The sequence below is a fragment of the Ochotona curzoniae genome, unplaced genomic scaffold, assembly GCF_017591425.1.
Source record: "Ochotona curzoniae isolate NIBS_2020 unplaced genomic scaffold, NIBS_Ocur_1.0 contig_2688, whole genome shotgun sequence".
NCBI lineage: Eukaryota > Metazoa > Chordata > Mammalia > Lagomorpha > Ochotonidae > Ochotona > Ochotona curzoniae.
Genome location: NW_024465553.1, coordinates 15,334,609 through 15,351,695, shown reverse-complemented (window position 1 = coordinate 15,351,695; position 17,087 = coordinate 15,334,609). Strand labels below are relative to the sequence as shown.

At 41.2% G+C, this 17,087-nt stretch overlaps 1 protein-coding gene across 1 annotated transcript in view; it reads right to left on the bottom strand.

Moving 5' to 3' along the window:
- SPTLC2 (serine palmitoyltransferase long chain base subunit 2) overlaps positions 1-17,087 on the bottom strand; it is a 67,313-nt gene that overhangs the window by 11,909 nt on the left and 38,317 nt on the right. Inside the window, exons 5-9 of the mRNA XM_040975235.1 lie at positions 14,283-14,407; positions 7,291-7,384; positions 4,116-4,221; positions 3,089-3,308; positions 429-555 (exon numbers count right to left, since the gene is read on the bottom strand). Coding sequence (XP_040831169.1) covers positions 429-555; positions 3,089-3,308; positions 4,116-4,221; positions 7,291-7,384; positions 14,283-14,407 — 672 coding nt within the window. The remainder of the gene's footprint in view (positions 1-428; positions 556-3,088; positions 3,309-4,115; positions 4,222-7,290; positions 7,385-14,282; positions 14,408-17,087) is intronic.

The following is a 17,087-nucleotide window of genomic DNA, read 5'->3' as shown; positions in this document are numbered from 1 at the left end:
CTAGGCTACTGTGCTGGGCCCAGATTAGAAAATCTTTAAGAAAGTATTAAATCCGGGATACTATTTTAGGGAATGGCAACTCTTCAATTTGCTGTTAAGGAAAGAACACTACACAGTGAATTGCATCTTCACATACAGTGATGCAATTCCAGAAAGATCCTGCAGCATCTACTGGCTGTGAGTTAGAAAGCATATAGCAATGCCTCCAAATCTGTAAACAAGAAGACGCCACCACGGGCGAGCCCATGCAGGTCTCAGGGCACGTGCATCCATCATGGACATGTGTCCTTGGAAACCAAGGCCTTACAGACTGGCCAGCTCTGCCCGTCAGCACATCTGACTTCTCATCTTAGGGGAAACACAAAACGAAAATGCTTTGGCTGCTCAGTATTTACCGAGTCTAAGGTCTCCGGGACAGACAGACTCACCGAGGTTTGTGCCATCGTGGCCCATGATACACTTCATGGAGGTGATGATCTGCTCCACCACAGGCGGCGACAGCGACGTGGCGTACACAGCACTGTGCGAATGCGTGCGCAGGTAGTCAATCAGCTCCTGCGGGGTCACAGAGGAGACAAGCAGGGCTGCGTCAGCGCTCTCCCTCAGGGCGCTGCCGGACTCCTGGCTCCTGCCCGGCCCAGCGCCAGTCACCGCACGTATTTGGGGAATGAACAGCAGATCAAAGATATCTCTCTGTCACTCTTCCAAATGAACAAATGATTGAAAAAAAAATGATGTGCATCTTACCGTATGCCTGTGAAGCCCAGCCTGAACCTCCAAGCTCATAATTGCCTAATATCATTTTTTTTAAAAGTTTTTTTTTTTTTTTAAATTGGAAAGGCAGATTTACAGAGGGAGGATAGACAGAAGATCTTCCATCTGCTGGTTCACTCCCTAAGTGGCTGCAATGGCCAGAGCTGAGCCAATCTGATCTGAAGCCAGGAGCTTCTTCTGGGTCTCCCACATGGGTGCAGGGGCCCAAGACTTTGGGGCATCCTCTACTGCCTTCCCAGGTTACAAATACGAAGTGCGATGGGAAGTGCAGCAACCAGGACACAAACTGGTGGCCATATGGGATCCTGGCACATGCAAGGCGAGGATTTAGCCACTAGGCTATTGCATCAGACCCATCTAATATCAATTTTAAGATATATATCAATTTTCCATGTATCCTTCAGATACACAGAAACGTATGAAATGACAACTATGGCACAATTTAAATAGGAATTCACTAGGATTTTCATTAGAATGATTATGGTACCTCAACAAGTAACATTAAAAATCCTTTTTGTCAACTAACAAGGATTTTTAAAACAATGAATTATATTTCCCCATTCCTTCATTAGATCTTTACATAAAAGGCACACAGAGCAGCTCACGTACCAGGACCAAGTGATGCAAATGTGTCTGTAAAATAGTCAATTGCTTTAAAAATACTAAAGATTGGGGTAAGTGCTGTAGTGGATTAGGTTAAGCTTTCATCAGCAGCACCAGGTCCCGGCTGCTCCACTTCCATCCCAGCTCCATGCTAATGAGCGGAAGAGCAGTGGAGGGGGGCCCCAATCCCTGACACTGCACCCATATGGGAGTCCTGGAAGAAACTTCTGGCTCCTAGCTTTGGATTGGCCCAACTATGATTATTGCAGCCATTTGGGGAGTGAAAAAGGGGTAGAGGGGCTCTCTCTTCTCTCTCTCTGTAACTAACTTTCAAATAAAATAAAACAAGCATTTAAAAAAAAATACTAAAAATTGTACCTAAGAAAACTCAAAAGCACAAAGATATTATACTTAAATGGTCTCCCAAAGTATCACTTCCCTAATTTGGGGTTCACAGGAATAAATCTTACCAAAAAGCAATTAACTCTACAACAGAAAGGAAAATGCAACCTAATAAAAACTGGATAATCTGTAAAATAGCATAAATTATTAGAATAATTCACACTAAGGCTAACAATGAAGACTTTCAACACTGAGTTTTAAGCAAGAACATTTCTGAGCACCTACTACGTGCCACAGGATGCCTGCCAACTGTTCTTTAGTCCTGCTGCGATGAGTTCTCTGAGTAATAGGCTTATTGAGACACAAACATACCACAATACTCATCTTTTAAAACTATACAATTCAGTGATTTCACACATACATTCAAAGTTGTATAACCTTCACCATTACTAAATCTACATTAGCACATTTTTATCACCTTATAAGAAAACCTCATAACCATGAGCACTCCTTTCCATTTCCCCATTCAGTCCCTGACAGCTACTAACTACTTCCTGTTTCTATGCCTTTTCTAGACACAATATGATTTTCTTAAAAAAACCCACAATATCCAATACATGCCCTTATGTGATTGGCTTTTTTCACTTAACATAATGTTTTCATAGTGTACCCACGGCAAAGTATGAACACACATCTTTCTAAAGTCCCAACTACAGTCACACAAGCTAGTATTAAACTGAAAAGAAAACTGAAGGACCAAATGGTCTCCTACAATACGTAGAGAGAATTCAAATCCAGTTGTCTCCAGGGCTCACCATTTCCACGCAGCCACAGTGATACGTGGCTGCATCTTGTTCATGGACAATCTGAAAACTGCTTGAGACATGATGCTTTGTATACCCCAAAGCGAGCAAAGTCCTGCTTCCTCCTGTTTCTATGTTTACCCACAGTGAGTCTGAGCCAAGGGAGAACTTCCTCATCCCCACAACCACTGGCTCTCCACAGTGTCACTAATTTTGAAGCTGTGGGCACATCTTGAATCCTCTAGATGACTGTGGCAAACAGGAAGCACCACTCTGTGTTTCTCATAAAAGACAGTATTCTGCATCCCAGGCTAGTGTAGTTGAGAAAGAAGCTCAAATAAGAAAACAACAAACAATGAACAGAACCAGACTTTAGCTCACTGGGGAAAGGCATCAGAAAGAGCAACCACCCCACCCCTCCGGCTGCCCCACGCAGCTCAAGAGCAAAGTCACCCATAAACGCAGCAAGCGCCACATGCCAGTTCAGGTCCTATCTGCTAAGTACGTCATCAAATCCAGAAGCCACTGTTGTCATCTCCATAGTTTCCCTTCTCATGCCCAGTTACCTTCTTGCCTCCGATATATCCTCCAGAGGCTCCAAAGCTCTTGGTGAATGTCCCCATCATGACGTCCACATCCTCGGGATCCAGGCCGAAGTACTCCACCACCCCTCGGCCCGTGGGGCCCAGGGCCCCGATGCTGTGCGCCTCATCCAGGTACAAGTAAGCCTTGTACTTCTTCTTGAGAGCAATCACTTCAGGAAGGCGAACTATTGATCCCTCCATGCTGGCAAAATAGGATTAAAAAACAATACAGAATCTTTCTGATTCCCCAAATGGGGAGCTGCACACTTTATTACTGATGTTTGGAGTTTATCACTTCTTAAGTGGTCTGACAGCTCTATCTGTGTCTTAAACTAACCAACTTAGAGGAGGTCATAGCAGGCAGAAGCATGTGAAAAAGGACACTGATTCTTTTAAAACAGTGGCAGGACACAACTAATGTATAACACAAAGAATTAAGGTCACCATTATGGAAAAAATCAATGGGGGGGATGGAAAATGTGGGGGGGGGGGAAATCCCAGACTATACAGGATTGTATGATAAATTATAAGAATTACAAAAAAAATTAGGGTCACAACAGATTCTTCGAAGCCTGCAGTTATAAGCAACATTAGACTTTTCATATGCATTCATTCATGCATATGTAATTAAAATTATACAAAAGAACAAACAAAAAGGAGAATAAGTATAATGGTTTCAGAGTAATACAAATATTTCTTAAAACTAAGTGGTAATTTGTTCTTGACTATATATATAATATATACATATATAAACTTCCCTCTAAGAACATCAGAAAGGTGACAGGCACAAATAGAAGAGGATTGGAGATTGTACAGAATGATAAGAATGAACAAGAGTCAGACAAAAGACTTCTGTACCAGTGTTCACTTGTTTCCCAGGCGTTTTAACAAGTCATCAATGCGATTTCTGTAGTTTCTAGAGGGAGCTAGAATAGTGTTCTTTACAGCCTAATACTGTCTCATGCCACAGGCCCAAGTCGCAAAGGCAAGAACAACAAAGCAGAATTACCTATATATTCCTTCCACTAGGATGAGAATTTTCTTCCAGGGCCTTCGTGTCCTGGGCTGACCATAAACAATGGCATCTTTCAACAGCTTCTCCAAGCTTTGCATATCTATAGCACACACAGAAAAGAAGGGAGTCACTCACAAGGCACTGTTCTCTCTCCTAACTACCCCAGAAATACAAGTGCCATTTTTTATTCAGAAAGAGTATGAGACAGCAAAGGACAACGAGTAGCGCAGAAAGAAAAGTGGGCAAAGTAAGTGAGTGCCTGCCATCCTGAACTTAAATAAAAATTAAACAAACATTCAAAACCACTGAAACATGACTAAGTGATTGCAGTAGTTCATTCTCTTGGCATATTTATGAAATGGCCAATTTTCTACACTAAATACCTTGACATTCAGTTATATTTTGGGGTTTATAGAACCAGATTGCATCGTTAATCTTAGTGAGTCATTCAGAAATAAGCACAGAGATCAAGAATGTAAATAAACTGCTACAAATATATACCTCTTAAAAAAATGAATATGGCACATATCTGTGGATAGTGTAGTTTTATTCTATTCATTTAATTTTTGCTTAATGAAACTTGCTAAGTAGGCTTGTATGGGGACTGGGTTGAAAGTACGCCAATCTTGGGCTAGCGTTATGGTCCCAGCACTTCAGTCACTACCTGGAATGCTGACATGCCATACTGGAGAATGGTTTTGAGACTAGGCTGCACTGTTTCCAATCCAGCTCCCTTTTAATGTGCCTGGGAAAGCAGCAGAAGTAGTCCAAAAGCCCTCTGTTACCCACGTGGGACACCCAGATGAAATTCTAGGCTCCTGGCTTTGTCCTGGCCCAGCCTTGGGCATTGTGGCCCTTTGGGGAACGAACTAGCAGACAGAAGATCTCTCTCCCTCTCTGTGACTATCTCTGTTCAAATAAATTAATTTTAGAAAACAAAACAGAAACAGCTGTCGAGGCCATGCGCCTGAAGCAAGCATGACAGTAAGCTGAGATTGTTTCACATCTGACTCTGTCAGCTGTCTAGGCCTTATCAAATTCTTACGGTTTGTTCAGTCCTGACAGTAGTTAGCAGGCCTGGGAAATAATTAGGCTGATGTTATCATTACTGAGGACCATAATTCCTCTGTTAATGACAAATGTTTTGAAGCATTGCTAAATAACTGCCTTGAAATGAAAGAAAAAAACAAACTTCCTACAGCTTAAGTAGCAGTATGTTTGGAGTGTATTTAACGGGATCAAAGACACTCCATAATAAAGTCTGATTGGATATTCTTCATCAGTCATCATTGAAGGAGGTTACAAAATTACAGGATTTTGCTCTTTTCATAAAATAATTCTGACAGGAAATTGAAAGAAGTTAATAAAAACACATGATATGGGGCTGGCACAGTGGCTTCTCAGGCTAATCCTTCACTGGCCACACTGGCATCTATATGGGCATTTGTTCAAGTTCTCGTAGCTCTCCTTCCAACCCGGCTCCCTGCTTATGGGCTGGGAAAGCAGCGGAGCATGGTCCAAGTTTGTACCCCTGGATCTACGTGTGAGATCCAGAAAAAGCTCGTGGCTCCTAGCTTAAGACCAGCCCAGTTCCAGCTGTTTTGTGGCAATTTGGGAAGTGAACCAGCATATACAGAATCTCTCTAATTCTGCCTTTCCAATAAAAATAAATAAATCTTAAAAAAAAGAAACCCTACATTATAAATGCACAAACAAAATAACTAAAGTGTTAAGTGCTTACAACTTCAATGATTTGAAACACAAGAAACTGCATGCTATGTTGCAAAAACAGCGATGCTCCACAAAAGCAAACATCCCAGCCTGCTGTAGGGAGCAGGGTGCAGCTACCAGCAGCAGCAGAGTACTGTTCTTGGTGTCCTATAACAGCAGGAAAAAAAGATACAAAATTCTAGACAAAAGGAAATAACTATAACAGGATTCCTATGTTATCTACTTTTTTAAAAAAAAACATTTATTTATTTATTTATTTATTTTTATTGGAAAGGTGGATATACAGAGAGGAGAGACAGAGAGGAAGATCTTCCGTCCGATGATTTACTCCCCAAGTGAGCACAATGGCCAATACTATGCTGATTCGAAGCCAGGAGCCTCTTCTGGGTCTCCCAAGTGGGTGCAGGGTCCCAAAGCTTTGGGCCATCCTGGACTGCTTTCCCAGGCCACAGGCAGGGAGCTGGATGGGAAGCGGGGCTGCCGGGATAGAACCAGTGCCCATATGGGATCCCGGGCGTGCAAGGCGAGGACCTTTAACCACTGCGCCACTGTGCCGGGCCCCTATGTTATCTACTTTAAAAATTCAATGTTTCCCATATTATAAATTAAAACCCTAAATTTCATATGAAATTTAAAATATTGCATAAAACTCACAGAATATAAGAGAATAATTTTGTAATCATACTAGGTTGGCCTTCCACAATCAATAAAGAACAGAAACAGTTTGCAAATGGCCAATTTATAACATAAGACCTAAAAATGTAATAGCTACATAAAAAGCTGTTCCAAACCTAATAAAGAAATTAAAAGATAATGATAATATTTACCTATTACATTCAGAAAGATTTTAAAGGATTTACAATAGCTAATGTTGTCCAGTGAACAGAAATAGTGACTGTCATGCTGAATAAAAATTAGTGCAACATTTACAGGCAATTTTGCAAAGTATTAAAAAAGACCACTAAAAATTAATCAAATGATTGTTTAAAAAAAGAAAAGAAAAAAGTCAGCATAATGCTGCTCCTGACAGGAAAATCTGGAAACAACTTTGGTGTCTGAACTGAGGGTTAAGTTACACAGCATGCATGTTCAGATCAAAGACCCTGGTTTATTCATCTCAATAAACCTAGTGTTAATCCAAGAAGGCACTGCAGGCATCTAGTAAGTACATTTGAATACAACAGTCAAAAACAACAAAAAAGGATGAAAAACTTGAAAAGTCCTGAAAAGCAGAAGACTATATTTTATATAAAAAGCTTCCTTCTACCTGTGTTTTCACTCCAAAAATGAAAAGAGTAACTTGTAAAAGGCTGGACCACAAGAACATTTAAGTGTTGCCACTTCAGCTCCAGGTGTATTCTTAAGCATCAATGTAACCAGTGTTACCACTCCCAGAGTGTTAAAGCACAGTTAGCAGTGAGTTCCACCACAAACTCACTGTTGTGTTTGAAGATCCGAATGGTTGCTCCGGACAGTCTGGCTCCGAGAACCAGCGATGCATGGTTCAGCTCATCACTCAGAATCAGGCAACCCTGCAGTTATAAGCACAAGAACGTGAACGGTCAGGGGAAGGTTTAGTTATAGAAAACACAAAATGTGAGCATCGCTAATAACTACAGACTAGCAGCAAGATCCTGCATGACAGCAAAGACATCGATTTTTTTAAAAAGTGTACATGACAATTTTAAAAAATGATTTATCTGAAAGGCAGAGTCACACAGAGGGACAGACAGAAAAGGTAACCCACTCATTAGTATACTCCCCAAATAGCTGAAGCCAGGAGCCAGGCACTCCATCTTGGTCTCCTACAAAGCACAGGGTCCCAAGTGCTTGGGTCATTCTCCACTGCTTTTGCAAGCATAGTAGCTAGGAACAGGAATGGAACTTGCTGCACCACAACACTGTCCCAATTTTATTTTTTAGGACATCTTACCAATAGATAAAAAAATATATATACCCTTTTACTTTAATGTCTTCAGTCCTATCTCTGACTGAAATATTCAGATATATAGCAGGTTTTTATTTATATCTAAAATCTCACATATCAAATAGTCTTTAATAATGATTTCCATGGTTTAAGGGCCTTCCAATGAATTTTGGTGTGACACACTGCCTAGTGTGGCAGTGGCAGCATAGAGGGTCAAGCCTCTGCAAACAGCATTGTGTCTTTCCTACCAACTACACAGAGTCCAGGCAGGACTACTTACTAACCTTCTCCTCAAGTTACAGAATTGGAAGCCTTAGCATTTCCCTGAAATTTTCTGAATAAGCTTTTACTTCAACAAACATTGGTTTCTGCTGAAGCAGTCAGAAAAGCTAAAGTATACCTCTTATTAAGAAGATTCAAAAAAAGACACCAAGCTAAAATGTGTACATTTACAATGAAACAAGGCAGAGTTGAAGATATCAACGTGGAATCCTAGTTTTTAACATTTACATCCTTGAGGGGAGTCTTCAAAACATTCTTCAAAATGTTCATGAAAAATGTATACTATCTTTTCAAAAATTTTAAATATTACTTTGCTTTTATTTGAAAGGCAGAGAGACCAAGATCGTCCCTTTCCTGGTTCATTTTCCCAAAGCCCCCGCCAGGGGCTGCAGAAGGCCGAGGCTAAGCAGGGAGCTAAGCCAAGGCTCCCTCACGGTGGCAGGCATCCGAGGCCCTGCGCCATGCTCTGCTGTGGCCAGGATGGAAGAACAGCCAGGACTCAAGCCAGGCACTCTGCTGTAGGTATCCCAAGCACAGACTTAATCATTGGACCAAATTTTCTTCCATTATCTTCTAATCCACTTTCTTTAAAAAATATATTGATTTATTTGCAGAGTTCCAGAGAGAAGGGATGAGACAGAGAGAAATCTTGCATCAACTGGTTTCTCCCACAATAACCAGGGCTGGGTTAGGCTGAAGCCAAGAGCTTCTTCTGAGTCCCCACACAGGGGCAGCAAGGAGCCCAAGGACTTGGGCTCTCTTTCACTGTTTTTTTTTTTTTTTAAATATTCATTTATTCTTATTGGAAAGGCAGATATACAGAGAGGAGAGACAGAGAGGAAGATCTTCCGTCCGATGATTCACTCCCCAAGTGAGCGCAACTGCAACAGCTGAAGCTGAGCAGATCTAAAGCCAGAAGCCAGGAGCTTCCTTCCTGGTCTCCCATGTGGGTACAAGGTTCAAAGGCTTTGAGCTGTCTTTGACTGCCTTCCCAGGCCACAGGCAGGGAGCTGGATAGGAAGCGAGGCTGTCGGGATTAGAACCAGCATCCACATGCGATCCTGGTGTGTGCAAGGCAAGGACTTTAGATAACTAGGCTACCGTGGTGGGCCCTCATTCATTGCTTTTTCCAGCACATTAGGAGAGAGTTTAATGAGAATCATGGCAGCTAGCCCTCCAATATGCTAGCATTGCAGGCAGCAGCTTAGGAAGCTACACTACAATACTAACCGCCACAAATTTTTGAAAGTACTATCATATATGCATGTATGTATACACAGAGACATACACACAGACACGTGTGTATGCATGAATTAATACACACTCAGTGGGATGAGAAATGATACATTTGCAAAAATAATATATTTAGGCCTGAGAACTTGATTTCTAAACACCATTCTCTTAAAAAAAAACAAAAAAAAAACAAGCAAGGCTGCTTGGATAACTGATTCCTAAGCTGCAATAGGGAAAAATAAAAGATAAGCCTAGGGCCCTGGCGCGGTGGCACGCCCGGGATCCCATATGGGCGCCGGTTCTATCCCGGCAGCCCCGCTTCCCTTCCAGCTCCCTGCCTGTGGCCCGGGAAAGCAGTCGAGGACGGCCCAAGGATTTGGGACCCTGCACCCACATGGGAGACCCAGAAGAGGCTCCTGGCTTCAGATTGGCATAGCATCAGCCGTTGCGCTCACTTGGGGAGTGAATCATCGGACGGAAGATCTTCCTCTCTGTCTCTCCTCTCTGTATATCCGCCTTTCCAATAAAAAAAAAAAAAGAAATCTTAAAAAAAAAAAAGATAAGCCTAATGCATGCTATCGTACAAAAAAGTGTGAAAGCACTATTTAAAAAGGAACCGCAGTGGATATTACGGTTAAGCCATCACCCGAGGATGGCCCAAGGACTTAGGCCACTCTCTGCTGTTTCCTCAGGCCACAAGCGGGGAGCGGGATCAAAGTGGAGCATCCAGGACTAGAAACTGGCACCCATATGGATGCTGGCAGCATAGGAGATCAACCTGCTATATCACTAACCATCCTCACTCCCCATAATTCTTTTGCTCTGTCACTCTGTCTTTTAAATAAATAAACTTTTCAAAAGATAACTGTATTTTCAATGACATAGAACCCTACCTAAGTGACCTCCCTGGACAAAACTAAAACAATAGAAAGTAACCATGTTGAGTAATAACTCTAAAAACAAGAATCACCAATTCATACTGGTAAGAAGCAACAATGCTTCTGTACACAAAAATTCCAAGTACTGTTGTACTGAAAGAATGAGAAAAATAACCACTAGAATAGCAACCTCCTAACTACCACAGGTGAGATCCACAGATGCATGCTAGAGAGTGAATCAACATTTAGGCACTCAATTTTTATAGTTCTCTGCAATAATATCTGATAATTACACAGCAAAGTTTCTGGTGGGAAATCCTAACTGAAATATTAGCTGAGTCATCACGACTCACATCACTGGTAACATGCCCCACGACCATGTACCTGCTGACAGGATACAGTGAGACTGGCAGCACGTCTGTGGCATTCTTCTCAATCAATCACGGCAAACAAGGCAGACAAACTTGACCTTAGAGACATTCTACAAACTAAGGGATCACTACTAGCAATCTGAACATTGTTTTGGAAATCCTTAAGAGGATTTCTCTTCTCCAAGTCCACCTTAAAATGATTCTCCCTCTCTTTCCTTCCGCATACAACTTCATTTTTTTCTTATTTTTCTGGACAAATCTAACAATTTATTCTTTTTCGTTTATCCATTCTTCCTGATATTATTCACCATTTCTGTTATCAGCAGGGGCGGTCTTCTCCCCCTCTTTCTAGTCTACTATAAGGCTCTATTATATCCTTTGTTCAAAAATAAGATAAATGCTGAATATCAGCAGTTGACAGCAAACTGCTTCTGTGCTGCTGGCATGGTGCTCGAGGGCTTCACTGCATGCCTCCCTACCACGGTCATCCCCACCTTGCCTAAGAGAAAGCCATCACTCAGGAGGTTGAAACCTTGCTCACGATCACAAGTGAGTGACTCACTGCAAAGCCTAACCTGCTCTTCATCAACATACTGCCTTGCCGCGTGTTTAACATCCAGACCTGCTTCACACAGATGTACAGCATCGGGCTCAAAAAGAGATGAAAGTCACATTACTCTTTGTCTTTAACAAAGTGACAACATACCAACTTCTTCAAAGGTAGTACTGGGCATGTCTACAGAAAACAGTGAAGCAGAAAAAAAATCTGCTTCTAGATAGCGATTTGTTAGTATTCATGAGTTGATAGGGAGAAGCTAGATGGAATTATTTAGTCCTCTCGGGTAAAAAATTCTAAGAAATTTCAAGTAAGAATTTCAGGTAAATACTGCTACGATGCAGGATAGCAATTTATTATAGCCAATGTGTGAAGGCAAAGAACCACACGTTCACATCTTCCCAAGAATTTGTCCACCTGACGCCGTTGCTAAACTTACTAATACAAAGTTGTTCTTAACATCCCTTTGGAAATCTTTCGATCTCCACAGTATGTATAGTGATGTCTTGTCTCATTTAGGATACTAATAATTTTCTACCTTTTTAAAATGCTGATCAGTATGACTACAGATGGATCAATTTCAAAGAATCAGCTTTGACCGCGATGATTTCCTCTAACATCTATATTTTTAATTTCCTTATATTTCTGGATTTATCCTTACTATATAATTCCTACTCCTTAATTTGGGTCTAATTGACTCTTAACAATTTTTTAGAGTAGAAGCTTTGCTTTCCTATTGTACTTCTTTAATGTTATCCATTTCCATCTGAACACTTAGATTTTCAGCCTACAAACTGTGATATGCTATATTTTCATTTCCTTTCCAGTATTTCCTACTGTCCCTTGTTCCTGTATTTCTTCTCTGCCCCATAGTGATCTAGAAACATGTGGTTTAATTTTCAAATACTCAAAGATTGCCAGATATTCTTTTCTTGTTAAAAAAAAGATTTATTTATTTTTATTGGAAAGATAGATATACAGAAAGGGGGAGAGACCTCTCCCCAAGTGGCCATAACAGCCAGAGCTGCGCCAATCTGAATCCAGAAGCCAGGAGCCTCTTCCAAGGTCTCCCACATGTGTGCAGGGTCCCAAGGCTCTGAGTTGTCCTCGACTGCTTTCCCATGCCGCAAGCAGGGAGTTGGACGGGAAGCGGACCTGCCGGAATTACAACCAGCACTCACATGGGATCCCAGCGTGTGCACAGCAAGGACTTTGGATCACTAGGCTACTGTGCCATACCACAGACGTTCTTATATTACTGATCTGAACATACTTTGAAAATTTTTAATACTTTTAAATTTATTAAAACTTATTTAAGGTCTAGAATACGAGTTTAGTAATTATTTTGCTGTTATAAAAGAAATGTTTCATTAATGTCAATGAACTGATTCAATGTTTTCCTACCATTCTATAATCTTAGTGATTCTCTGCAATTATTTTTTTTAAGATTTATTTTATTTTATTTTTATTGCAAGTCAGATATACAGAGAGGAAGAAAGATCTTGTATCTGATGATTCACTCCCCAAGCAGCCACAACAGCTGGAGCTGAGCAGATCCAAAGGCAGGAGCCAGGAGCCAGGAGCCTCTTCCAGGTCTCCCAGGTGGGTGCAGGGTCCCAAGGCTTTGGGCCGTCCTTGACTGCTTTCCCAGGCCACAAGCAGGAAGCTGGATGAGAAGCAGGGCTGCCGGGATTAAAACTGGAGCCCAAATGGGATCCCGGTGCATTCAAGGTGAGGACTTTAGCTGCTAGGCTACCTTGCTGAGCCCATCTCCAATTATTTTAAAACATAATTATGCGTTTATTTGAAAAGCAGAGTTACAGAGAGAGGGAGAAACAAAACAAGAGAGATCTTCCATTTACTGGTTCATTTGCCAAACAGCATTAGTACCCAGACCAAAGGCAAGAATCTGGAACTTTATCTGGATATCCCATTAGCAGAGAATTAGATCAGAAGTGGAATAGCTGAGACTTGAACCAGTGCCTAGATGGGATACTGGCATTGCAAGTGGTGGTTAGCCCACTGAGCCACAATACCAGCCCCAGTGATACCTCTAAGTGCAATTCTGTACATGTCCACTTCTTTTAGTTTCATCAGATTTTGCTTCAAGTACTTTGAAGCTTTTAGGTTTCCAGACTACAGCATGTCCTCCTGAAGAGTTAATTCCTTCACCACTGGAACTCCTTCACCATTGGAGAATATTCTTTATCCCCAGAAATATTTCATGCTCTGAAATCTTTATATTGATATCTTCTTTTCAGATTTCTCATTATTTGTATGTTATCCCTTTTTCATGCTCTTGATCTCTGTGCCTTCATATTTTTAAAATAGGTTCCTATTCTAATTGGAAAATCTACTTACATTTTATTTAATTTGACAATCTCTACCTTATAATTAACTGTATACATTATTCAAGCTTAATGTGATATTAATATAAATGGTTTTCAATTCCTCCCTTGCTATTTGTTCTCTATCTGTTCCATTATATATTTGTATAACTGAAAAAGACTTTGGAGTTAACCTAGTGAAACCAGCTCGTGATACAAAGGAAACTCTGAGGATCAGAAAAGTTCTTTCACATACTCAGTGTGAGCCATAACATTAACCAACAAGCAACTGCATCTCCTGTTAATCCACTGTTCTTTCAACATACCATTCCTGGATGTCACTGTTAGAACAAAAGTCTCAAGAGTTTTTTTTCCAAATTGATGGCCAATATGATAGAATGTAATTTTCAAAGTCTTTTATCAGTTCTTTTTCCTCCCCTACAAGCTCTACCCACAGGATGGATGTATTTTGTGCGACTGTGTGTGTAAAATTTGCCTATACACAAAATTATTAGTGAAAGTATAAAATACAAAAGTATTTATACTTTTATGTGAAATTTTATATTTAAGAAAAATTATCTATTAAATAGCTTTCCAAACTGAACACTTTTTCCCCCATAATTCTAGTCTTTTAGGTTTTATTTACCAGAATCCATTCAAAATGCTATATAAAACAAAGTCAAGAGCCATCTAACTGATATAAGGCTTCATGGGAAATACTTACCCAAACATTTCTGACAGGTATTTCTCTGGATAAAGTACATTTAGTATAAAATTTATAATAGTTTGGCCTTGCTCGGGTGCTCTTCAAAACCAAAGAATTACATGAGAGAATTTTCATAAATGATTGTCTTACTTTGCCAACAAGAGCAGGAATGTTCATTGAATTTGTTGCAAATCCCATGCCATATGCCATAGCAGCTTCTACTCCCAAGAATCTTGCTACAAGTTTCTCTAGTTCTTCATGTTTGTCCAGGTTTCCTGTGTGATGTTAACAAAATCAGTATCATGAAAGTCTAAATGTAAGAATTACTTATCCTTTACAAAAAAGAAGTCATGATCTGTATGGTGGGACCTTTAGCAAACTCTCCCAAAACTCAGAATCACAAGCAAATGTCTGTTACTTTAAATCGCTGAACTGCTGTCTGTTACGCAGCCACAGACAGCTGAGATAGTGCTCTCAGGGTGAGCGCTGCGGTGCGGCAGTTAAGCAGCAGATCGCATCGTTCACAGCCTGCTTCGGAGTGCTAGTGAAGGACCTGGCTGCTCCACTTCCCATGCAGCTTCCTGCTAAAGCACCTGGAAACACAGATGATGACGGCCCAAGACCCTGGATTCCTGTCACCAAGGTGGATGGGAATCCTGGCTCCTGACTTCATCCCAGCCCACTACCAGCTGTTGCTTGCATATGGTGAGTTGATCAACATAGAGAACGTATCGCTCAGCCCCTCTCAGCCCACTCACCTTGCTCCTTTTCAAACAAATCTTTTTTTTAAATTGTTATTAACATTGTATTATGTGATACAGTTTTATAGGCACTGGGGATTCCCCCCACCCCTCCCACAACCCTCCCCCCATAGTGGATTCCTCCACCTTGCTGCATAACCTCAGTTCAAGTTCAGTTGAGATTTCTTCATTGCAAGCATATACCTAGCATAAAGTCCAGCATCTTATTGTCCAGATAAGTTCAGTGGCCTCTTGGGTCAAACAAATCTTTTAAAGGAAAAAAAAAAGTACTTTCCTTTACTTTGCTCTTCCTTGTCAATTTGTATTATACTTTTACAATGAGAAATCTTTTCAAATCCTTAAGGAAAAAATGACATTGTACAAAAAAGAGACATTGAGAAAGATGATGACTGAACTTCAATGCTATGTGTCCTGACAGCTTAGTCAAATCCCTAATAGCCTCTCTGGGCTTTTATCATCGCTGAATTTTCTCTTTAAAGGGCTGAGGCTGAGTCAGAGCAAGGTCAGGAGCCATAAACTCTATCTGAGAATCCCATGCACATGACAAAGACCAAACTACTCGAGCCATCACAGGCTGCCTCCCAGGGTGTGCAACAGCATAAAGCTGGAACAGAGAACAGAGCCAGGACTTGAACTCAGGTAACTTGATATGGGATGCATGTATCCCAACTGGTCTCTTCACCACTGTATCAAACTCCTTACTTGGAAAACTTTAATCATTATGCCTACATAACTCATGACATTTTTAGGATCAGAAGAGATACTATGTTCAACCATCTAATATAACACAGAGTGCCTTAAAGATGTAAGGTATGGTCACTGAATGTGATCACTACACGGTGCCCTGTCAATCATTTATTTAGATGACAAGATCTGTGTCAGGGACTAGCACTGAGGTGCAGGAGGGTGAACCACCACTCAGAGCAACACCTCATATCCTGAACGTGGGTTCTAACTCCCTACTTCTCCCGTCCGTTCCAATATTAATGTGCCTGGGAAAACAGCACATATCCCAAAGTCTGGGGCCACTTCCGTCCACATGGGAGACCAGAATGAAATTGTGAGCTCTTGGCTTTGGCTGGGCTCAGCCCTGCCTGCTGCGGCCATCTGGGGAGTGAGCTAGCCAATAGGGAACTGTTCTCTCTCTGTGTCTCTCCCTCTCTCTAAATATTACAAAAGAAAAAAAAAAAAAAAAAGCCCCTAACTTCTGAAGTCTCTACTACTGTTTCAAATATGGGAGTGACTAAAATGTTTTGTTCTTATTTCCCTTTTGGAAATTATCATAAAACTGGAAAAACAAGAAATAAAGACACAAAATTTAATATATATATATATTTCTTTTTATTGAAAAGATTTATTAATTTTTTTTAATTGGAAAGGTGGATATACAGAGAGGAGGAGAGACAAGAGAGGAAGATCTTCTGTCCGATGGTTCACTCCCCAAGTGAGCGCAATGGCTGGAGCTGAGCCAATCCGAAGCCAGGAGCCAGGAACTTTTCTGGGTCTCCCAGGTGGGTGCAGGGTCCCAAAGCCTTGGGCCATCCTCAACTGCTTTCCCAGGCCACAAGCAGGGAGTTGCATGGGAACCAGGGCTGCCAGGATTAGAACCGGTGCCCATATGGGATCCCGGCGCGTGCAAGGTGAGGACTTTAACCACTAAGCTATCATGCTGGGCCCCAGAACTTAATATATTTTTATTACCTAGCAGATATCAGTTAATCCTTAATAGAATTAATGAAAATGGAAAATTCATCAATAAGATGCCATGGTTTGAACTGCATTCCACCAAAAAAAGACACCCCTCCCCATCACCCTAGGCTGTGTCTCTCTTTAGAAACAGGGCTGTGAGGGAGGAGGCAATTAGACAAACATGAAGCCATTCAGTAGTGCAGGTGTCCTTAGGAAAGGGGGAGATCTGGATGTAAAAACGAGAAAATAGAGGGAGCAGAACAAAGTTGGACTAACAGGAAGAGAGCCACATGACAGGACTGGCACCTAAAAGCCATGGGAAGCCAAGAACGGCTAGCAAACTCCAGAAGCGAGGAAGGATTTTCTAGGCCCATCACAGACAGTTTGGGCCACTGGTATCCTGGACCCCATCCTGCTCATCTCACGGATTTTTCCTGCTTAAGTCACCCAGTTTCTGGTATTTGGTTACTGCAATCTTGAGAAGCTAATACAGATGGTAAATGAC